General features: G+C 45.7%; 1 protein-coding gene across 9 annotated transcripts in view; it reads left to right on the forward strand.

Annotated features, from left to right (window-relative positions):
- The window catches only part of NLGN1 (neuroligin 1), a 755,656-nt gene that overhangs the window by 33,595 nt on the left and 698,448 nt on the right, over nt 1-23,613 (forward strand). For 5 of the 9 annotated variants that reach the window (XM_060242531.1, XM_060242526.1, XM_060242529.1 and 2 more), the window contains exon 2: nt 8,738-9,576. In XM_060242531.1, the coding sequence (XP_060098514.1) occupies nt 9,084-9,576 (493 nt within the window). In that variant the 5' untranslated portion in view covers nt 8,738-9,083. Of the gene's footprint in view, nt 1-8,737; nt 9,577-10,055; nt 10,116-23,613 lie in introns of all 9 variants that reach the window. The other 4 variants (XM_060242522.1, XM_060242524.1, XM_060242523.1 and 1 more) reach the window with 1 other exon arrangement.

A 23,613-nucleotide genomic window follows, 5' to 3' on the forward strand; every position in this document is an offset into this window, starting at 1 on the left:
TCCTGCATCTCGACCTGTGTTATTAGTGACAGGCTGCTTCGGCGTGCCGCTGCGCCGGCCCCCTGGGTCCCACAACGATGGGACCGATGCCACAGGGACGGGCTCGAAACACTCTATAACCCCTCAAAAGAACAGCAGTCTAGCTCGCTTCCCCCGAGCCCTGCCGCCATAAGCCTCAAGGGGGCTCATTTTGCGGCATCTCCCGGCGGGAGGGTGGCACCCGCACGGGACACATATCAAATGAAAGAGGGGGCGCAGGGCTATCAGAAACAGCCGGCGGAGGGAGTCACGAGACCACCCCACTGGGGAATCCACACCCCGAAAGTGATGAAGGTGGCGCAGATAGAGCCAACAGAGCAAACAGGACAAAATAAATAGGCTGCATTATGCAGCACAGTTGAGAAAGTGCCTTATCCCATATACTGATGAAGTAAATACAGGATCTGAGAACAAAATTGCACCAGAAGACACAAACACAAAGCTCCCTTACACTGAATCAGTGCTTGGGTCCACGAAAGTCAGTATTGTCTAGTCCAGTCACAAACACAAAGCTCCCTTACACTGAATCAGTGCTTGGGTCCACGAAAGTCAGTATTGTCTAGTCCAGTCACAAACACAAAGCTCCCTTACACTGAATCAGTGCTTGGGTCCACAAAAGTCAGTATTGTCTAGTCCAGTCACAAACACAAAGCTCCCTTACACTGAATCAGTGCTTGGGTCCAGAAAAGTCAGTATTGTCTACTCCAGGGGTGGCCAGAGGGAGGGAGGGAGGAAGGAGGGAGGGAGGGAAGGAAGGAAGGAAGGAAGGGAGGAGGGAAGGAAGGAAGGAAGGAGGGCGGGAAGGAGGAAGGAGGGAGGGAAGGAAGGGAGGAGGGAGGGAGGGAAGGAGGGAAGGAAGGAAGGAGGGAGGGAGGGAGGGAAGGAAGAAAGGAAGGAAGGAGGGAGGGAAGGAAGGAGGGAAGGAAGAAAGGAAGGAGGGAGGGAGGGAAGGAAGGAGGGAGGAAGGATGGAAGGAAAGAGGGAGGGAGGAAGGAGGGAGGGAGGGAAGGAAGGGAGGAGGGAGGGAAGGAGGGAAGGAAGGAAGGAAGGAGGGAGGGAAGGAAGGAGGGAGGAAGGAAGAAAGGAAGGAGGGAGGAAGGAAAGAGGGAAGGGAGGAGGGAGGGAAGGAAGGGAGGAGGGAGGGAAGGAAGGAGGGAGGGAAGGAAGGAAGGAAGGCCGCCCCCTCCCGCCTGCCGCCCCCCCCGCTTTCGGCCCCCTCCCTGCTTACCTTCATCCAGGGTGGGGTGGCGGCCTCTCCTCCGGGCGGCTGGTGCTGCTGGCGGGGCTGGCGGCGGCTGCGGAGGCTGGGGAGGGCCTCCGCTGCTCGCTGGAGGCCCTCCAGAGTCTCTGGAGGGCCTCCAGGGACCAGTGGAGGCTGCGGAGAGGCCTCCGCTGGTCAGCGCTGGTCTCTGGAGGGCCTCCAGGGACCAGCGGAGGCCGCGGAGAGGCCTCCGCTGGTCGGCGCTGGTCTCTGGAGGGCCTCCAGGGACCAGCGCCGGCCTCTCCGCGGCCTCTGCTGCTTGCTGGAGGCCCTCCAGAGTCTCTGGAGGGCCTCCAGGGACCAGCGGAGGCCTCTCCGCGGCCTCCGCTGCTCGCTGGAGGCCCTCCAGAGTCTCTGGAGGGCCTCCAGGGACCAGCGGAGGCCGCGGAGAGGCTTCCGCTGGTCGGCGCTGGTCTCTGGAGGGCCTCCAGGGACCAGCGCTGGCCTCTCCACGGCCTCTCCGCGGCCTCCGCTGCTCGCTGGAGGCCCTCCAGAGTCTCTGGAGGGCCACCAGGGACCAGCGGAGGCCGCGGAGAGGCCTCCGCCACCGCCGCCGTGCCCCGTGCGCGGGCGGGGAAGGCGGCGAGGGAGGGAGGGAGTGTCCCTGCGCGTGCGCAGGGACGCTCCTTCCCTCCCTCGCCGCCTTCCCTCCCTCGCCGCCTTCCCTCCCTCGCCGCCTTCCCTCCCTCGCCGCCTTCCCTCCCTCGCCGCCTTCCCTCCCTCGCCGCCTTCCCTCCCTCGCCGCCTTCCCTCCCTCGCCGCCTTCCCTCCCTCGCCGCCTTCCCTCCGGCGCCCGCGGCCCGCTGCCTCCGGGGCTGGCTAAACCGGGACCTCTAATGGTCCCGGTATAGCCAGCCCGGGATGCGGGAATAGGGGGCCAGAACCGGGACATTCCCGGGTGCCCGGGACGGTCTGGCCACCCTATTTCCAACACATACCTGGCAGCCCTAACAAGATGAGATCTGGGGCTTGTTTGGTTTTTAGCATTGGGGTCGGAAATCAGTCCCTACTTTTTTTGTGCATTTGTTTGTCAAATGGTTTCTAAAGTGGACAATTAAGCAGTCTTCTTTTGAATTCAATGTGAAATGTAATGGAGGGAAATGATACAATAAATTCTCATTAGAAGTTGCTAACTTCCCTTTTGTAAAAGACTCAGTGTTGAATAAAAAGGTGAACTATGCCAGGCCCTAAAAACATTTGATGTTTTTCATTAATTAAGGAGAAAATGCTATGTTTTCTAACTGTAATTGTGAGGTTGGGCTGGGAAATGCAATTAATATTAATAAAGGATGCCATATATTGCACACTGAGTAAAATGGGATTGCTAACCTGGAATTACATCTGATCTCCAGACTACAAAGATCAGTACCCTTGGAGAAAATGACAGTTTAGGAGGGTGGACTCTGTGGTATTATACCATGCTGAGGTCCCTCACCTCCCCAAACTCTATTTCCCTGTCTTCTCTCCCAAATCTCCAGGAATTTCCCAACCAAGAATTGGCAGCTCTAGGATTAAAGGTCTCCAAACCACCACATTAGATTTACTTCATTCTAGCTTGGGGGGAAATGGAGCTTGGAACTCTCAACTGGGATGGCTAACAAAGGACCAGAAGACTGGGCGCAGCCCCTAAAAGCAACTTTGTCTAACAGACTTCCTGTGTAGTCCCACACCTAGATTTAGAAGTTCATGTGTGATGACACCAGCAAAAGTAAAACAAAAAAAAGTTGTAGCATTGTAAGAAACAGACAACTGCCACACATATTCACTTTATCTCTTCTTTTAGTAGATCAAGCCTTGATTGTGTAGAAATTAACTGCCTGTATTCTAGCGTATAAGCTAGCAAAATGATTAGCTAGCAAAATGCCAGTCATTATGATGGGGAGGCAGCATGTGTGTGTGTGTGGGGGGAGGGGCTTGTTTACTGCAAGGACATCTCTTGAACTAACATGCACTGTATGACTGTCCATGCATTTTGCCCCCACAAATTCAGTGCTTCCCCCACATCTCTCTCTGTTATGGTCTCAGTTCCCCATGGTAGCCATTAACATATAAGGGAGATGGAAAGTGTTACTCAAGAGCAACAATGGAGCAAAAGCTGATCTCTGTCCTTAGTACTCCACAACTACTGAGACTCGACCCTGCATAAACCCAGCATGCGACCTGTATCTTGCACTGCAGTCCAAAGTAGTTGCATCATTCTGAATCCACTAGAGTCAATAGGCTTAGAAAGGTGAAATTCTGATTTGGACTGAACTGAACCAAAGGGCAGCGGAGCAACTGTTAATAATGTTTAGACACTTGCATGGGAGACTTGTCCACTTTTGTGATTGTGCAGGGAATAAAGGAAATGACATTTCATGGGCACGGAAACCCCTCATCCCCTCAAAAAAATCCTGGCCGCATTACCTGTCCTTTCTAAATCAGTTGCTGCTTCCAGATTCTGAGATATTAAGCAGCACTATGCATTGCCTCCTTGATTCTTGAATCTAGCTCCTGTTTTTCTTCAAGAGAAATGGAGAAGCTGCATAAATGCATTATTGCCCTTTCCTCATAACTCTGCAGCTACCTTTGGAAGGGGCAGGGGGGATGTTTCCCCCCACACATACACTATAAGATATCCCATTATGCATTGACAACTTTTGCCCCTGACTCAAAGCTGTTCCCAATGCAGCACTTTGTTTTTTCTCCATAGGAATGAATGGCAGGTCTGATCCAGGAGGAATCATAAAGAACAGGGCTTTTCTTGAGTAGGAATACAGTTCCAGCTGGCTTGGCATCAGGGTGTGTGGCCTAACATGCAAATGAGTTCCTGCTGGGCTTTTTCTACAAAAAAGCCCTGTGTGAAACAATGGTGGTGTCAGTGGGTGTGGCCTAATATGCAAATAAGTTCCTGCTGGGCTTTTTCCTTTAAAAAAAAAGCCCTGATAAAGGTTATGGGAGATACTCTAACTCAGACGTCCCCAACCCCCAGTCCATGGACCGGTACCGGTTCATGGCCTGTTAATAACTGGGCTGTGAGTTGTATAATTATTTAATTATATAATGCAGTGTAGTAATAGTAGTAGTAATATATTGGATTTACATCCTGCCCTCTACTCTGAATTTTAGAGTCTCAGAGCAGCTCACAATCTCCTTTACCTTCCTCCCCCACCACAGACACCCTGTGAGGTAGGTGAGGCTGAGAGAGCTCTCCCAGAAGCTGCCCTTTCAAGGACAACTCCTACGAGAGCTATGGCTGACCCAAGACCATTCCAGCAGCTGTAAGTGGAAGACTGGGAAATCAAACCCGGTTCTCCCAGATAAGAGTCCATGCACAACCACCACACCATACTAATAGAAATAAAGTGCACAATTGTATCATCCTGAAACCACCCCACCACCCCAGTCCCTGGAAAACCTGTATTCCACAAAACCGGTCCCTGGTGCCAAAAAGGTTGGGGATCACTGCTCTAACTTACTGATTTAGGTGACTCCCAGCTGCTAAATAGTTGCAGAGTGTATCACCTTTTGTGTTTAAGTGCCATCAAGTCACTTTTGGTGACTATTACCGTTTTCGCACACAGCTTACCTCGCAGTCACAATCCTGTTCCCTCCGCAGCGTCCGGACGGATTTCCCACCATCTGCGCCGGAGTTACAGGAAGTGCTGCGGCTTTTGCATAGCAAACATAAACCACTAAAACCCAGTTTACGTTTGCTACGCAGAAGCTGCGGCACTTCCTGTAACTCTGGCGCAGATGGTGGGAAATCCGACCGGATGCTGCGAAGGGAACAGGATTGTGACTGCGAGGTAAGCTGTGTGCGAAAATGGTATATATAAATTAATACCCTCCAAAACACCCTATCGTTAACAGCCTTATTCAAGTTTTGCAAACTTTATTGAGCCAATCCATCTAATGTTGGCTCTTCCTCTTTTCTTGCTGCCTTCAACTTTTCCTAGCATTATTGACTTTTCCAGTGACTCCAATTTTCTCAGAATTGACCAAAGTATGATAGCCTCAGTCTAATCTTCTAAAGCTTTTGGGAAGCAAAAAACATCTGATGAAGGGAACTTTACCTCTCAAAAGTTTATACCGTCCTCAAAATAATCTTGCTGTCCCTAAGATGCTGCTGGGCTTGAATTTAGCTGCCCAACCATTAAGAATCAGGCTTGCTGCCATGTACATAGCCCCAAGGAAAGCCTACAGAGATGAGGTGGAGCAAGGGAAGCCAGAAGTTTGGTGGGAAGCATCATGAGAGGAAGGAAGCAGAATTCCCAGATGGGCAGGAAACAGGGTGGGCATTCCCTTGTGAAAAGTGAGGAGAGGCAATGGCTTGACAAATCTTGTGCAAAAGCCTGGAAAGAGACTAGAGTAATTGACATATTGTAAACACTTAGTCATATGGACTGTACAGCTTATTATGAAGAATCCGCACACTGGGTTCAATTGTCCAGCTGCTTCAAATGTCACTGATGAGTGGGAGGCAATACTAACTTGTCCGTTCCATATCGGCGAGCCAATAATCTCATTGCATCATGTACGACTTGCTTCATTCCAAGCTGGCAAGTTTGCCTTGAATATGACTAAGCTTTTGCTAGATAGTTAAGATAGTTACAATCTTGTCTTCTCCTTTGATGGATGATTTTGGAGCAGAAAATAACTAGTTCTATCTTGCTGGGCAGAGACTGGGGTGCTGTAATATGGCTGACAGCTCCCTTCCCCTTCCATCCGTCCAAGGTCGGTAAAATGAGTACCCAGCTTGTTGGGGGTAAAGTGTAAATGACTGGGGAAGGCTATGGCAAACCACCTTATAAAAAGCGTGCCATGAAAACGTTGTGAAAGCAGCGTCACCCCAGAGTTGGAAACGACTGGTGCTTGAACAGAGGCTTACCTTTACCTTTATTATGGCTGAAAGCTCACTTACCCTTTATTGAGTGGAAAGGAATATCTGGCTAGCCGAAGCTTTCTTCTAAAGGGGGGAAGGAAAGCAAAAAGGGGCAACAGTAGTTTAATATCCATTGATGCATATATGTAAAGAGATTAAGTACCTGGTGTATAAGAATCTACTACGCTGGTTTAAAAGGCACACTCTTCCCAAAGATCAAAAACTAGCCAGGAGTTAGGTTATCCCTAATAATGATAATCTGGGCCCCAAAGAGGTCCGATAGTTTGTGCTTCTGTGCCTGATGTTCCCATTAGATGATCTTCAGATTGTTCTCAAAGGTCTGTCTCTTGTGTGTATTTTAATGGTGTGGTTTGACCTGTCATTGCTGTGTGTGTGTGTGTGTGAGAGAGAGAGAGAGAGAGAGAGAGAGAGAGAGAGAGATGAAAGTTTCCACAAGCATATTAGAATGTGTGTTGAATTATATTGGCTTCATTCTTTACTCAGTTGTACAATCATAGTTTAAGACACTCTCAGTGGGCTAGAAGGGTCAGTTTGCTTAGGATGCTCCTGTGTTGTCCTGAGACAGCTACCTATTCTCAGAGGTCTCTTGTGTGTGTTTATAATGGTGTGTTGTTTTTTTTTGTTAGGGTTTATAATGTTTTTATTAGGTCATCTCAGTCGTACAATCAACAAAAAAGGATATCTGATCTTATAAACAAAAGGAATTAAACATAACATCCTCCTCCTGCTCAACAGTTACAGACCTAGAAAGGATTATCATCATCCTAAAACAGCTTCTTTCATTCAGGGTGAGATAGAACTATGGTGTAAAATCTACCACTACAATTAACAGAATTCCTTTCCATCATTCACACCAAATAAGAAAAATATCCTTTTGATTAATACAAATAATGCTATAAAAAGAAAATACAATAATTAGTTATAGTTCTTAACCAATTAACTTTAATTTCTATCCATCCAGAAATATACTTTTTCCCATCTTCTTTTTGCTTCCTTCTTCGGGATTCCTTTTATTACACTAGCTAAAATATCCATTTCAACCATCTGCATGATTTTTTGAATTATTTCTTCCCTATTTGGGAGCACCTTGCTTTTCCAATTTTGGGCAAATAAAATTCTGGCCGCCGTTATAATATATATTGTGATGAATTCATCTTCCCGTGGGACCGTCTCTTTAACTAGTGAAAGAAGCATACACTCTGGCTTGAGAGGAAAATTAACTTTGAGAATATCTACCAATATTTTATGGATTTCCTTCCAGTACTTTTTAGACACACTACATGTCCATAATGGTGGACATAATGGTGTGTTTTGACCTGTCTTGCAGCTCTGTGTGTGTGTGTGTGTGAGAGAGAGAGATTGATGCTACCATGAGTTTATTAGAATATGCAGGACTTTTTTTGAACAGGAACGCACAGGAACACAGTTCCAGCTGACTTGGCATAAGGAGGTGTGGCCTAATATGCAAATATGTCCATGTTGGGTTTTTCCTACTAAAAGACCCGTGTGAAACAATGGTGTTGTCAGGGGGTGTGGCCTAATATGCAAATGAATTCCTGCTGGGCTTTTTCTACAAAAAAAGGCCTGAGGATATGTGTTGAGTTACATTGGATTCATTTTTGACTTGGTTGTACAGTCATGGTACTGATACTTTCAGTAGGCTTCAGTGGATTTAGAAGGGTGTCACTTTGCCCTGTGGTGCAGAGTGTTAAAGCTGCAGTAATGCAGTCCTAAGCTCTGCTCACAAGTCACGGCCTGAGTTTGATCCTCGGCAGAAGCTGGGTTTTCAGGTAGCCAGCTCAAAGTTGACTCAGCCTTCCATCCTTCCAAGGTTGGTAAAATGAGTACCCAGCTTGATGGGGGGAAAGTGTAGGTGACTGGGAAAAGCTATGGCAAACCACGTAAAAAGTCTGCCATGAAAACATTGTGAAAGCAATGCCACCCCAGAGTCGGAAACGACTGGTGCTTGCGCGGGGGACTTTTCCTTTCCACTTTGCTTAGGATGTCACTGTATTGGCTTGAGATAGGTACCTGGAGAAAGAATTCAGCTGTGCCTCTTTTCTTGACAGCCTTAGAATGTTCCACAGGTCACTGTGCCTCTCTCTCTCTCTCTGGAAATCTGCAGTTCATATTGTATTTACAGCATATTTTAAAGTTGTATAAAATTATAATTGATTTGTGGTTTCTATTAAATTGGCCTCTAGTAACAAGTTTAAAATTGATTGCAAGCCCTTTTGAGACAAATAAAAATACAACTTTAAGGCATCCTTAATCCAGCCTTTGAATCCATGGGTTTACACTTAGCCATGTGGATTTCACTGTTGCGTTTCCATGATGCATGTGCAAACTCAGCAGGTGACATCATAAATAACTTGGCAGTCATATTTTTTGGGCCTGTCATCTTGTGGAACCATAAACTATGTATTGTAATATTTTACTTGCATTACTTCAGAAACTATTAATGTATGTACAGTAACTTGTAAAACACCGAGTTATTATTCTGCCTGGATTAGCTCTTTCATACTAATGATTTGTTTTTCATTTTTCTCCAGGATATAGACCTACAGCTAACTGGAATTGATTTATAAGTGGGGAATCTACAATAAATGGCTTCTCTCTTCATATTGCTACTATGGAAAACAACATTGTCAATAGAATGTCATCTGATAAATAGGGGTGAGTGAAGACGCGGCCTCCAGGAGAATGAAATCGATGGAAGATGCTTGTCGTGTGAAGAGCCGTTTGCGAGCATTCTGACCGGCTCGCATTTCGGAGGCTCGATCCATTTCATTTCCCTGGCCCCCTTGAAGAGAGTTCTCATTCACCCTCCTCCCCTCCCCATCAAGCGGATACAAATAAAAATCGTGTTGGCCATCGTGAGACAACTGATGTGGGACCATGGCCTTTCCAAGATCCATGTGGCTGAACTGTGTGTGGAGAGCAATACTAGTCCGCCTCTTGCACATGGGCTTGGATGCCACATTCACTTTTTGCATACTTGGTTTCTTGCTTCACGCTGCCACTGTGTCGTCACAAAAATTGGATGATACGGACCCAGTGGTGACGACCAACTTTGGTAAAGTCAGAGGGATGAAGAAGGAATTAAACAATGAGATTTTGGGGCCAGTCGTCCAGTTCCTTGGGGTTCCTTATGCTGCCCCGCCCACCGGGGAGCGCCGTTTTCAACCTCCTGAACCACCATCTCCCTGGCCAGATATCAAAAATGCTACACAGTTTGCTCCGGTGTGTCCCCAGAACATTATAGAGGGCCGGTTACCTGAAGTCATGCTTCCTGTCTGGTTTACTAATAACTTGGATATAGTTTCAACCTACGTACAAGATCAGAATGAAGACTGCCTGTATTTAAATATATATGTCCCAACTGAGGATGGTGAGTGATTTGCAGGAAAAGCAAGGAGAATTTTCTTTTCTTTTACATTCCTATTTGAAGTTTTTTACTCTTAATTCATGTGTACTGGTAGCCAGCACGGCTTTCTTGTCTGCATGCCAGCTCTCCCTTTTCTTTTCTTTTTCACATGTATGCATGTGGCTTTTCTATGTATGCTTTGGTTCTTAGCTTCTACGTCCTTCCTTCTTCTCTTGTCCAGATGCATTTATTTTGTCCTTCAGCACGTGTATTTTTAGGTCAAAGTTGGTATCTAATTCTCATTCCCACTCATTGAATTCTGGGAAAGATGCATCAACATCTCGAACCATTGCATGGGTAGGCAAAAAAACCGCAGTTGAGACTCTTCCACACCTAACCAAACAAAAAAGGAGGCCATCTTGAAGTTAGCTAGTGGAATTGCATGCTCCTACTGTGTGTGACGGAGCTCAATGTTATTTTCTAGTCTTCTATTCATTTTTCAGTCAAAAGAATATCCAAGGAATGTGCCAGAAAACCCGGCAAGAAAATTTGTAGAAAAGGAGGTATGTATAAAGTGGACACCAAATGAAATCTGGGTTGGACAAAAATTAAAAACATACAGAGGAAGAACTCATCTTTAAAAGAAAATCAAGCTGCTTTGTTGATGATTGAAGTGCAGGTGGAAGAAATAGCTTGGAAACCAGTTTAAATAGAAGATAGTTTAAAAGCATATGATTGTGAGGATAACCTTTTCTCCCTCATCGAAGCCTAAAAACTGAATAGCTCTGTCTCCACTACTGTTTTGTATATGTCGATTAGAGAGGAGGGGTTTTTTTTGTCTGTAGGGTGGTTTGATGGTTGAGAGGTGTGGAGTGTGGTTTGTGCTTTTTTCGTATGTGGACCCAGCGTGGACATGGTTTTCAGCAAGTTTTAATGTACAACAGCATTTAAAGTCCATGCAAAATACTATGATACCCTCCCCACTTGGCACTGGAACAGAAGTCTCATAGAAGTGTACCATAAGAGCTTTTATTTATTTGTATGATCAGCTACTATTCATGTGATTTAGCTGGTTAAATGGTGAAAGAAGAGGGTTTTTTCCATTGGAGGGGGGAAAACTCAGCGTTATATTGGAATTATGTGGAGTTATAAGTTTGTTTTCTAAAAAAAAAAATAGTATTTTATAGCACCAGCATGGTGTACATAATACTTTATGAAGGTCTAATTACTACTAGTGATATTTAAATATGGCTGAAATATGAAATTAAGGTGAGGCTGCAATCCTAGGAGCAGTTTCCTGGGAGTAAGTGGCATTGATAAAATGGGGCTTACTTATGAGTAGAGCTGCTTGGAATTGCTCTCTAAGGCATGGATGCTCCACTTGTGCAAAGAATTCTCACTTGCAGAGGTGCATATCTTAAACATTCAGGTTTTTGAAAGTTTGTTCCAGAGTTGCTGTGCAGATTTGCATCTTGAATCTGCTCACATTCAGAAGAATATACATAGTAATGTTTTGTGAGTTCCACCTTGGGATACAAAAGTTCAGATCCAGAATTCTGTACAATTAAAGCTTTTATTTCACAGAAAATTGTGAAATTTGGAACCTGCAATGTAAGGAGATTAATTTCCCTAGATTGAAGATGAATGGGAATTGATATCAACCCTCTGCTACAAACTGTTGTGGCAACTGGTTAGTTGGATACCCCTGATGGAAATTCATATAATTTGTATTACCCGCTGAAGATGCAACTGCAGTAAGCAGTGTTGACTAATATATAATTGTATCTTACAATCCTACAGTCTCCAGCTGAAAGGACCAGGTGGTAGATGATGGGAAAGACCTCCACCTGAGACCCTGAAAAACTGCTCCTGGCTCATTAGACAGTACTGACCTTGATGGACCTATGGTCTGTTTCAGTGTAAGGCAGCTTTATGTGTTCATGTTCGCATAATCCCCTATGCAATAGATGCAGAGTGGTGGGTATAGTACACCAACACGTGTGTTCATTTACCGAAGTACAAGCAGAGTACAGGTGGAGGAAAAAGGCGGGGGGGGGGCACCTTGCATATCCCTAGTGTTTTCAGCCAACTCACAGCAGCAGCCATCAACTTGTCTGTCTGTGGCATCCAAATTGTGCTTCTATTTCATGTGTTCATCCCTCTGCCCATTCTGCTCTGGGGTCTCTCTCTCTCTGTGTGTTTCAACTTCAAGTCTTGATAATTCTTTGAATGAAGTTCTTAAAGAGGATATCTGCAGTCTTTCAGAAACAGTACCACTCTGTTTGTCATGTCGACTGAGCTCCAGGGACATCTACAAAGCTTAATAGAGCACTATACATGTTTACTCAGAAGTAAGTTCCACTTTGTTCCATGGGACTTGCTCCTGAGTAGGTGTGCATAGGACTGAAGCCTTAGTGTTACGGATTAGGAGCCTGGAGGGTGACACTTTTGGTGACTCCTAGAAAAGAGAGGCATCACTTCATGTCATTGGCTTGGTGGCCATTTAGAAATTCTTCTGCCACTGCTTGGACTGTCAGTGGGAAATGAGAGGTGGAGTGGAGAATTTCCCTCCAGAGGACTGGCAAACTGAATGGATTCACATTAGGTTTTTTTTAAACTAGACTCCTTCATATGTCTGTTTGTCCCTTGATCATATGTGTGTATATTCACTTGGTGCAGAAGATAGAAGAGTCTAATGCTAGTGAGAAGGGAAGAGGAGGAATGTGTAGCTTGCAATAACAGTATGCTTGGCAGACTCATAGGCTGAGAGCAGACGGGCATTTTGGGGCGGCTGGGAGGCGTCCCGAATTGGATTGGTGCAAAAAGAGCCATTCGGGAGCTTCCACACACTCACCCGCAAGCCGCCCGCCTCCAGTCCGTCAGGCAGCTCCGCACAGGAAGGCAACCAGGAAGCCGGATTCCTCTTTGTTCCCCTGGGGGGGAAACACTGATGTGCATGAATGATCTCATTGGGTTCTTAACCCCCCCCCCCAGAAACAGCTTCAGGCGGCTTGGAAGTTCCACACTGCCAAGTCACCTCACTTGTGCCCCTCCCCTTCCAGATGGCAGGGAGGCAACTACCGGCCGGCTCAAACATTTGTGACCACTTTCAAAGTGATGGCTTTTCAAGCCAGGTGGAGCGGCCGGAAGGACGGGGTGAGTGCGAGCTGGGGACGCCCGGCAGATGTTTCTGTGTGGAGGGATTATTTGGGCTGACTTCAGAGGCGTCTCTGAGTCGGCCCAAAGTGCTGGTCTGTAATCAGCCATAGGGTGCATTCATACACACTAAATAGCATGCTTTGCAACTGGATTTTTATGGTGCAAGAATGGCAAAATCCACTTGCAAACCGTCACCATGTGAAAGTATCCATAGTTTGACCCAAATCCCCAAAGATGCTTTATATTCTGTAGTTTCAGAAAATACTATCCCAGCATCAAGTACATTGCTTGTTCAATAATCCACAAAAATGCCTAGCCAGTAGTGTTGGGAAATTTCTAGATATTTGGGGGTAGATCTAGGGAAGGCAGGGTTTGGTAATGGGGAGGACCTCAGTGGGATACAATACCATAGAGTCCATCCTCCAAAGCAGCCATTTTCTCCAGGAGAACTGACCTACATAGGAGATCTCCAGGCAGTTCCTGGAGGTTTGTAACCCTGAAAGACAACCATGCTGTTAACCCTAACATAGTTGTATCTTCCATATGAGGTAGCTTAAGTGATACTCTCAGATTACCATTTTGTTTCATGCCCTCACTCACACATTATTAATTCAGCTACATGTAAATGTCAAAACAGGTTATTCAGAAAGGACAAAGGCCACAGTACAGCCATCCTGGGACTGTACCACTCCCCCCCTCATGATCCAGAGTGGTACAGTCCTAGGATGGCTGTACTATGGCCTTTGTCCTTTCTGAGTAACCAATTTTGGCATTAACATGTAGCTGAATTAATGATAGGTGAGTGAGGGCATGCTCTTAAAATGAAACAAAATGGTAACCCTAAAGTATGGCTGTTTCTGTGTTTATCTTCAATAAGGAAGACTTCTGGGGCTTATGTCTCTTGGTTCCCTGCCAGCACACGATCCCCACAGCTCTACCTTAAGGTTTCAGTCCATACAGATGATTGTCAGGTGTCATCTTGGGGCATCTCAAGGAAAGATGCATATCTCCCTTCCCACCTTGCTTAGGGAGCTGTTAACGAGGTGCACCGATAAGCACACATACCGTTTTTGCACACAGCTTATCTCGCAGACACAATCCTGTTCCCTCCGCAGCGTCTGGTCGGATTTCCAACCATCTGCGCCGAAGTTACAGGAAGTGTCGTGGCTTCTGCGTAGCAAACATAAACCGCTAAAACCCAGTTTACGTTTGCTATGCAAAAGACGCGGCACTTCCTGTAACTCCGGTGCAGATGGTGGGAAATCTGACAGATGCTGCGGAGGGAACAGGATTGTGACCGCGCGGTAAGCTATCTGTGAAAACGGTTGTAGTGTTTCACTAGTTCTAAATATGGCAAATATTTCTGTCATTTATGTCCTCTTCAAAGCTCACTCCACGATTGCTGCAGCAGCAGCCAGAGAATTGCCCTGAAGGTTTTGGTACCTGGGGAGAAAAATCCTAATGGCACTCCCCATAGTGGTAAAAACCCAGCTGACAGTTGGCTGCTATTTTAATGGTTCCCTTCACACTGTTGCCCAACTTGAGCTTCCTTACTCTTCCTAATTATATGGCTGGGCTTGATAATTGCACTGAGAACCTGCACCCTCTAGCCACATGGCAGGTTAAGCATTACTCTGTTCTCACAACCATGTGAAAATCCAGGGAAGCAAAGGACATGGCAATGTCTTTGGGGTCACCATGCAGTTGGTGGGCCGTCATAGTTGACCATGTTGAATACTGCTGTCAGTTCAAGCAACAACAGCAATCCCGACCTGCCTCAACCCAGCTGTCTGCAGAAATTGTCTGTGAGGGTGACCAGCACTGTCTTCGTCCCATAGCTGGGGTGGAAACTGGACTGGGATAGGGTCTAGAGCCACTGTATCCTCCAGGAAACTCTGCAGCTGCAGCCACTGCTCTCCGTTATCTTACCCAGAAATGATAAATTCAAAACTGGGTGGTCATTGGCCAGATCAGCCGGATCTAAAGATGGCTTCTTTGAGAGCAGTGTCTTGTATGCAAGAAGGCCCATAAACAGAGCCTCCATGAGATGAGATGTCTCCAGTTTATCAGAGCAGGTTCTGAAAAGTCTGATGGAGAATCCCATTCTAGTGCCACTCACTGTCTTGCAGCTCTTTGCTCGCAGCGGCGTCACTAGGGCGGGACCAAGGGGGCCATCGGCCCTCCCCCAGAGCATTCTCATTGGCCCCAGGCACTGACCCATGGTCCCCCCCAACAAGAAGGGGCTGGCCCTGGGACTAGAACGCTGCTGCTGTGTGTGGGCTGGCCGGGATTCTGAAACCGGGGCCGCGCTGCCGCCGGCTCAGCTAAAAGCGTGTGGGTGAGTGGGGGAAACTTAAATGCTGCAAAACTGGTATCTTGGATTACGGATGAGGGAGGGGCCATGTGAAGTGGGCGGGGTTGTGTGCGGAGGGGGTGATGCAGCCCTCCAAAAGGGGTGATGCCCAATGGGGGGGGTGACTTGAATCAGTTACACCCCAGGGTGCAACCCACCCTAGTGACGCCTCTGTTTGCTTGTCTCATTACTTTCAGCACTATAGATATTCTTTCTGGCTGTAGCACCTCTCAGAGCTGACATCTGCCACAGCTGGTTGCCAGCCTCCAGGCAGGGCCTGGTCATCTACCAGACTTATCTCCATATGAGAGACATCAGCTTCTCTGGAGAAAAATAGCTGCTTTGGAGGATGGACTGGCATTGTACCCTTTCCCAGGTTTCACAGCCCCAAACCTTCAGGAATTTCCTAACCTGGATTTAGCAACCCCCATTTCTGACCTCTTGTGTAAACTCAGCTTAACCTTTACAGATAGGAACAATTTTGGTTTTAGAAATCAGAAAAGTGTTAATTACATTAGGTCTATCTTTGGTGGACATCTGTCCACAAACAATATAATGGATTGGGAGTATAACCCTGGACACACTCCGTGTATAGTAAGTTGCACTTAACTCAGTAATATTTAATTTTGAGCATACCATGTATAGAAGTGCATTGTATATTTCTGCAAAATTTATATTGTTAAGGTTTTCCTTCTACATCTGTTGTTCTGAAGGAGTAATTCATCGCAACCTTGGAAGACAGAGCCCCAAATTAATGTGCATCATGGGAAATTAGGGTGATCCTCTGCATAACACCGTCTTGTGTTCCTGTACCTCCTTCATATGAGAATAACAGCAACTGCAGTAATTTACATGCCTTGACTAACGTGCAGTGCAGCAATGGCTGTTGTTATGCTGTTCATCAAGCATGTGTAATTAGCTGAGTGACTTTCACCTTCTATTACCAGGCATTGATTTTACATAGTCATAAATAAAGATGCAGGGTTCCATCTCTTTTAAATGTACAAAGTCTACCAGACTCTCTCTTTGAGAAAAAAAAAATGTCCTGAAGCAACAGGGAAATGAGAAGGCTGAAAAGGAGGGGGCATATAGCCTAGAAAGTTATCAGCAATTGAACTTAGAACAGAAGGACTTCTCTTTGACAACAGTTACTTCCCATAACTTACCCCTGCCCCACACCCCTGAGGAAAAGAAGACAGAGGATAGACGTGGTGTGTGTGTGTGTGTGTGAAGTGCTGTCAAGTTACAGCCAACATACAGCAACCCAAGTAAGTGGCTTTTAAGGCAAATGAGAAGCAGAGGTGGTTGGCCATTGTCTTCCTCTCCAGAGTCTTCCTTGGTGGTCTTCCTTTCAAGTACCAACTCTGCTTAGCTTCTGAGATCTGACAAGATCAGGCTATGCCGTGCTATCTTCCCTCCCGTAGATCTGATTTAACACCAGGGCTTTTTATGTAGAAAAAGCACAGGAGAAACTCATTTGCATATTAGGCCACACCCCCTGACATCACCATTGCTTCACACAGGTCTTTTTTTTGTAGAAAAAGCACAGCAGGAATTTTGTTCCTGTGCGTTCCTGCTCAAAAAAGCCCTTTATAACACTCTTCAAATACCTGAAGGGTTGCCAGTTATTGTCTCTGCCTCTAGTTGGGGACCAGATGACTTCCAAATCCAAGCCTCAACACTCTTCTGCTATGTGGTCCTTAGACAGATAAGAATTATATTCAGTCCTATGAAATCTAGGAAGCTGAAGAAGGAAATAGCACTAAAAGGACAGTGCCTTATCCTAGACATTGATTTCTGATGCCATTTCGTTGCTTGCAAGCAGGGCTTTTTTTGTAGCAGGAACTCCTTTGCATATTAGGCCACACACCCCGATGTAGCCAGTCCTCTTGCAGCTTACAGTAGGCCCTGTACTAAGAGCCCTGTAAACTCTTAGATGATTGGCTACATCAAGGACGTGTGGCCTAATATGCAAAGGAGTTCCTGCTACCAAAAAAAATAGCCCTGCCTGCAAGAGTCCCCCAATTTACTTTCAGGGGGTGTTCCCTTTCATTGAACTGTGCAAAACTGCTCCCCTCTCCAGTGAAATGATTGGTGGTGCCTGTGCATATGAGTATTGTGAGGTGAAAAGCAGCAGTATAGAGATCCCCACCTGTCATTCGCTGCATCAAGAGAGCAGGGAATGCTTCTTGCAACCACACTATGATTATGGGTATCCTTTTGCTTCGTTATTTTGTTTACAAAATATAGGACAGAGCATTAAAGGATCATTACAACCCCTTCTTTCAACTTCAGTTTAAGACAAAGCATGGCAAAAAGGATTATGCATTAAGTCTCCCCAAAATAGTTAGTCCTCATTAGTGTTCCCCCGACCTTCTTCTGGAGTTGCTTTTCCTGTACGCCCTTGCACTACCCCCAACCCCTTTTCAAGCTGAAGATCCACTGAAGTTTGTCTAGTGACTGGTTGGCCACTGTATGAGACAGGATGATGGACTAGGTGGACCTCTGATCTGATCCAACAGGACTCTTTTTTATGTGCTTTGGCTTTAACATTTCTTTTTAAAAGATAACAATTGCAAACAACACTGTCCATAAAGGTTTGTAAGTTTCTCATGTTCCTTTGTGTATACATGTAGAGATTTCATGTGAGCAGCACTGAGCATTTGGGACTGTGAGTGGTGAAATTCCAAGTCTCTGAATCGGATGGTTGCCCCACCCAGTCTGGTAGTGCTCATGCTGCTTGAGAGCCGTGCTCAGTTTCAAGCAGAGGACTTCCTCAGTCCTGTTTTCTTGGGGTTGAGCTGGACCTCATGCTTTGTTTGAGGAAGGTTTCCAGTTCAATGTTGTTAAAGCACTAAGCAGCAGCAAAGTTCCCTCCAAGCTGTGGAGTCTTGTGAGCAAAAATTCTACTTCATGACCTACTGACATTAAAGTTGGGAGCTACTGCATACATTAGTTAGCTCTGGGGCCATTTTTCCTGAGGTAGGACAAAAATGTGTGAGCCAGAGGCTAAAAAACTATGAGCTAACTCACACTAACTCATCTTAGAGGGAATACTGAGTAGCAGTTGTTCAGAAAGACCCCTGTCTGACACCCTAGGGAGTTGTTGCCGGTTGGTAGATGGCTCTGGGCTACACGGGCTTGAGGACAGACCTGGTGCAAGTCAGCTGCATACGTTTATGGAGACTTGGTGCAAGTCAGCTTCATATTCACTCAGTAATGGACAGTATTTATAAGAGTGACCCATAAAATGGTACTCAATCTATTAAAAGTTTGGTGCAGTTTTTCTAAAGTTGCAAATATGTGTTTCTTAAATATATCATGGCTCATAGCTGTCACATGCTAGACTTGCCAACCTCCTGGTGGGGCCTGGAGATCTCCTGGAATTACAGCTATCTCCAGACTAACAGGATGAGTTTCTCTGGATAAAACGGCTGCTTTGGAGGCTGGACTGTGTAGCATTACCTCACTGAGGTCCCTGCCCTCACCAAACTCTGTCCTTCTCAGATTCTACTACCAAATTTCCAAGCATTTATCAACCCAGAGTTGGCAATCCTGCATAAAATTGTGGCTTCATTAAAACTAACTTTGAATATGGGCCACTCAGCTACTTGTTATGTACAGCACAGGCTTACACCCTTCTGGGATCTGAGGATCCCCTTGAATTGCAGGTCATCTCCAGACTACAGAGATCTGAAAATGGATGCTTTGGAGAATAGACATTGTACCCCACTGAGGTCCCTGTCCTTCCAAGGCTTTGCCTCCAAATCTCCGGGAGTTTTCCAACCCTACCCTCATCTGCCACTGGTGGCCAAGGCAACTCTGCTTCTCTGTGTTGAAATCAATAAGACCCAGTTAGGTGTCGTGGTTAAGAGAGGTGCACTCTAATCTGGAGAACAATATTTGATTCCCCATTCCTCCACAAGCAGTCAGCTGGGTGACTTTGGGTCAGTCACTGCTCTCAGCCCCACCTACCTCACAAGGGTGTCTGTTGTGCGGGAGAGGAAGGAAAGGAAATTGTAAGCCACTTTGAGACTCCTTCAGGAAGTAAAGGGCAGAGTATATGTTGAAATCAATAAGACCCAGTTAGGTGTCGTGGTTAAGAGAGGTGCACTCTAATCTGGAGAACAATATTTGATTCCCCATTCCTCCACAAGCAGTCAGCTGGGTGACTTTGGGTCAGTCACTGCTCTCAGCCCCACCTACCTCACAAGGGTGTCTGTTGTGCGGGAGAGGAAGGAAAGGAAATTGTAAGCCACTTTGAGACTCCTTCAGGAAGTAAAGGGCAGAGTATAAAACCAACTCCTCTTTTCCTCTTCCTACTCCTCCTCTCCTCCATTATTGTTGTTGTTGTTATGTTGTGCTTAGGATAGCTCTGCTTATGTCAGCCAAACCAGCATCTGAAACCATGGTTGGAGTTCGATCCCAGTAGGCAGCCGGTCTGAAGCAATAGAAGAAAGCAGTAGACAAGTGCACCTTTAAGACCAACTAAGTTTTATTCAAAATGTAAGCTTTCGTGTGCTCTTAAGCAAATTTCATCAGACAAAATGGGAATGGCAAGCAGCAATTCTTACTATAAGTGGGCAGTGAGTTGGTACGTAGAATCAAGGGAATGTTTTTAGCAGATTAAAAGAATCACAGATATGGATCTGTGTTTGTTAGTGTTAGAACAACGCAGGGCTGAAGCAACACTGGAGGGTGATAAAAAGCGGACTGCTGTTGTAGGTGCGAAGTGCAACAAATCTACGCAACATTCTGGATTTGTTAGTTTAAATAGAGGGCATGGTTTCTCAAGAGGTTATAACACATTATAGTTTGCCATTAGAAAAAAAGGAAGACATTAAAATACAGTGGAGGATGGGTTGATATATGCAACAAGACAAACAGCCAATATCCCCCATTTGAGTATGTCAATATAAAAAAACAAAAACAAAAAACCCAAATATTCTGATACATTGTTCTAAAAGAGAAATAATATAAGTTAGCTATTAGAAAAACAGGGTGCATTAAAGTATAGTGGAAGGTGGGTTAGCATACGTAATGAGACAAACAGCCCACATCCCTCATTTGAGCATGTCAACACAAACAAACATTATTCTGATACACTGTTCTAAAAGAGAAATACATTGGAACACTGTGGATGCATAGCTATACTCAGTGAGAGTTGGTTTAGCATATTTAATGAGATAAAAAACCAATACCCCGGTTCAGTCCTGGGGAGGTGTTTGTTCCAAGTTTCATGGCAATTTGTAATTCAGCAGTTTCTCTCTCCATTCTGTTCTTGAAGTTCCTTTGCAGTAAAACAGCTACTTTGAGGTCACCCATTGAATGCTCAGGAAGGTTAAAGTGTTCTCAGTTCTGTTATTCCTGATGTCAGATTTGTGTCCATTTATATTGTGCTTTGTTCCATGGTTGGAGTTGTTTTAGTAACCATAGCTGGTTTTCAGTATATTTCCACATGATGACTGTGGACATCCTGGCCTGTTCCTTCTTGTTCCCTTTGCTGCAGTGCAAGCTAGGATACCAGAAGAGTCTCTCTAGGGATCTGGAGCAACCAGCAAAATTGAAGAAACCTGCATTTCTCAAAGCAAACCAGGATTTGAATAATCGCCTGCAACTGAATAATGGTTTCTCAAACTAACCATTGTTAAAAGAAAGCATGATTTCATGCTATGTCTGAATTGAGCATGTAATTAGTGCAAATGAGTGTGAGAGAGGAAGATCAATAGCATAAAGGAAACCCAGGATGAGGATTAGGTATCAAGGCTATATGTGAGTCTCACCTAGTGAGACTCAAGTTAGTAATAATCAGGGGTCATTTTGTAGAAAAATAGGTGATGGAGCTCATTAGCATAACTCATTAGCATATGCCACCCCTCACCAGCCAAAAGCAACCCAGAGCAAGAAAAGAGAGATCCAGGCAAGTAAAGCCTGCTTGGGCGGCTAGAGATCCAGCCAGCCCAAGCAGCTCACCTGGGGCTCTCCTTGGCTTCCCCCTCCCCACAGTCAAAAGGCTAGCAAGCCACCTGCTGCCCAAAATCACATAAGAAGAGGAGAAAGGGTGGTGTGGGCTTCTCCATGGGTTAATGAGGGGTGCTGGGGGGCGTGGCAAAGCTCTTGGTGGCCGTCTGCCTGTCTGCCTGCTCTCCTAATCCAGGAATTGCTATGCAGCTGCAGCTACTATTCAATGGACAAGATAGGTGGGGAGGTTCAGAAGCTGCGCATCTATGAGGCCTGGTAATAATACTGTTTGGTGGCAATTTTTCTGTTGTGTGAGCATACATTGGGAGAGCATGCAGCATTAGATGCAAGTGGGTATGAGAATTGTACCAGTATTGGGGTACTTTTTCATGAATATATTGAATATTTAAAAAGAAATAGGAAGATATTAGAGAGTCAAAGATGAACACCACCTCATTTATACAGGCTCAGCTACTGTGTATAGGAAGTATATCAAACCACACTGATAGAAAATAAATGCAGGGGTGTAGCCAGATAGAAAGGCCATCAGCAAAAATTATCATGCAGACAGTTCTGACAGTTACATCTTTATCACAGCTCTATTATACAAATATATTCAGGAACTAGTTCATAAACTCAAAAGATCTCCTCCCCTTGGATGGCTGGCAGAAACCTGGCTTTTCATTTCTCTCCTGTGTCTACTTCACCGCTTGGATTCCAGATAACATTCGGCCAAAATAATTAATTATTCAGACCCACGTTAAGACTGTAAACTGTGAAGCCAGAATCTGCCAACAGTTCACTACAGCAAATGGTGAGTGCAGATAGAGCAGAGCTGGAACCTTTCTGCGAGCCGATGGCCTTGCCTTTCTTATTCATCACGCTCCTCTGCTGCGCATGGAACAGCTGGCCAATTTAATTTCATTTATTTAAAACAACATAAATAATAAAGTAACCAACAGCCCACACTTGAGTTACTTTAAATGACATTCAATCATAAAAGAACCTAAAACCAGCATTAAAAAAGAGTAAAAACAACAGCACCCAACCAGCAATCCTAAATGCAGTGATGCCCTTCTAAGTTTATTGATCTCAGTGAGCTAAGAAGGGTATAACTCTGCTTAGGGCTGCACTGTGAAATAAACAAAATCAACATCATGACTAGTTAAATGAAATGGGTATGGGTAATATGTCAGGCAGGCAAAAGCAGCTGGTAAAACAGCCAGGGGGAAAAAACACTTAATGAAAACCCCATAGGGCTGGCAAGCTCCCACTGGGGGTGAGGGATCTCCCGTTTTGGGGGCCCCTGACCCGTTGGCATGGAGCAGGCTGCCAGGGGGATCCCTGCTCCCAAAAAGTCTCTTCGTTGCACAACATGCCCTGTGCGATGATGTCACCCGAAAGTGACATCATTGCACTGGGCATGTCATGCCAGGGATGCTCTAGGATTCACAGGTAAAACTCTGTGGTACCATAGAGTTTTACCAGTGATTCTAGGGCATCCCTGGTGCAATAATGGCACTTCTGGGGTGAAGTCATTGAGCTGTGCGCAAAGTGCATGCAAGAAGAGTCCCCTACCGCGGCAGTGGAGGGACTTGGCAACCCTAAAACCCTAGGCAAATAAAATTATCTTTACCTGTTACATAAAAGATAGTAGGCCCTGCTGTGGGTGACTGCAGCTAGTCTGATCTCATATCTTGGCTATTAAGCAGGTCAGTCCTGGGTATTTTGGATAGCAGACAACTAATGTAAGCCAAGGTTACTAAAGACAGGCAGTGGCAAACCACCTCTGCTCATCTCTTGCCTTGAAACCCCCTATAGGGCTGCTGGAAGTTGACTGTGACTCCATCGCACTTTCCACCAAAAAACCATAGAGCAGGTGGCAGTGTGAGAGCATTCCGCAGATGGGGTGCCACCACTGCAAAAGCCTTGTCTCTCATTGCCAACCACTACACCTTTATATTCAAAGGCAACCAAAGCAAGGCTTGAGGTGAAAATCTTAACTGGCAGGCAGGATAATGTGTCAGAATAAGATCTCTTCATGGTCGCACTCATGAGCTGAGAAGAAGCATTCATACAGTGATGATTCTGAGATTATTTCCTGTATTGACAAGAATTGATATATATGTAGGTGTGCATTGCTTCACTTATACTTGAAGCTGTGACTTGACAGCACTTTCCACATGATTCTCCTCTCCTCCATTTTATTCTCACAACAATTCTGTAATGTATGTTAGGCTGAGTGTGACTGGCCCAAGGTCAACCAATGCACAAGTGAGAATTTGAACCCAGGTTCTAGTCCAGCACTCTTAACCACTACAACACAATGGTTGTCATGCTAATGCTACTTCCCTTCTTATTCCCCAGGAGTTTTTAAAGCCAGCACTTCAAGTAGGCTTCCCAATCCCCAGGTCCCAGAGGGGGATCCCCCGGTTTTACAGGCTTCCCCCTGCCCCCAGCCAGCTGGCAAGCGGGGGAAGCCCCACCCCCACAGCCATCATGCACCTCCATGAACAATTCCCATAGAGAATGAAGGAGAATTGATCTGTGGGTATCAGCTCTGTGGGGGGGCTGCTTTTTGAGATAGA

Source organism: Heteronotia binoei, chromosome 6 (assembly GCF_032191835.1).
Source record: "Heteronotia binoei isolate CCM8104 ecotype False Entrance Well chromosome 6, APGP_CSIRO_Hbin_v1, whole genome shotgun sequence".
Lineage (NCBI taxonomy): Eukaryota > Metazoa > Chordata > Lepidosauria > Squamata > Gekkonidae > Heteronotia > Heteronotia binoei.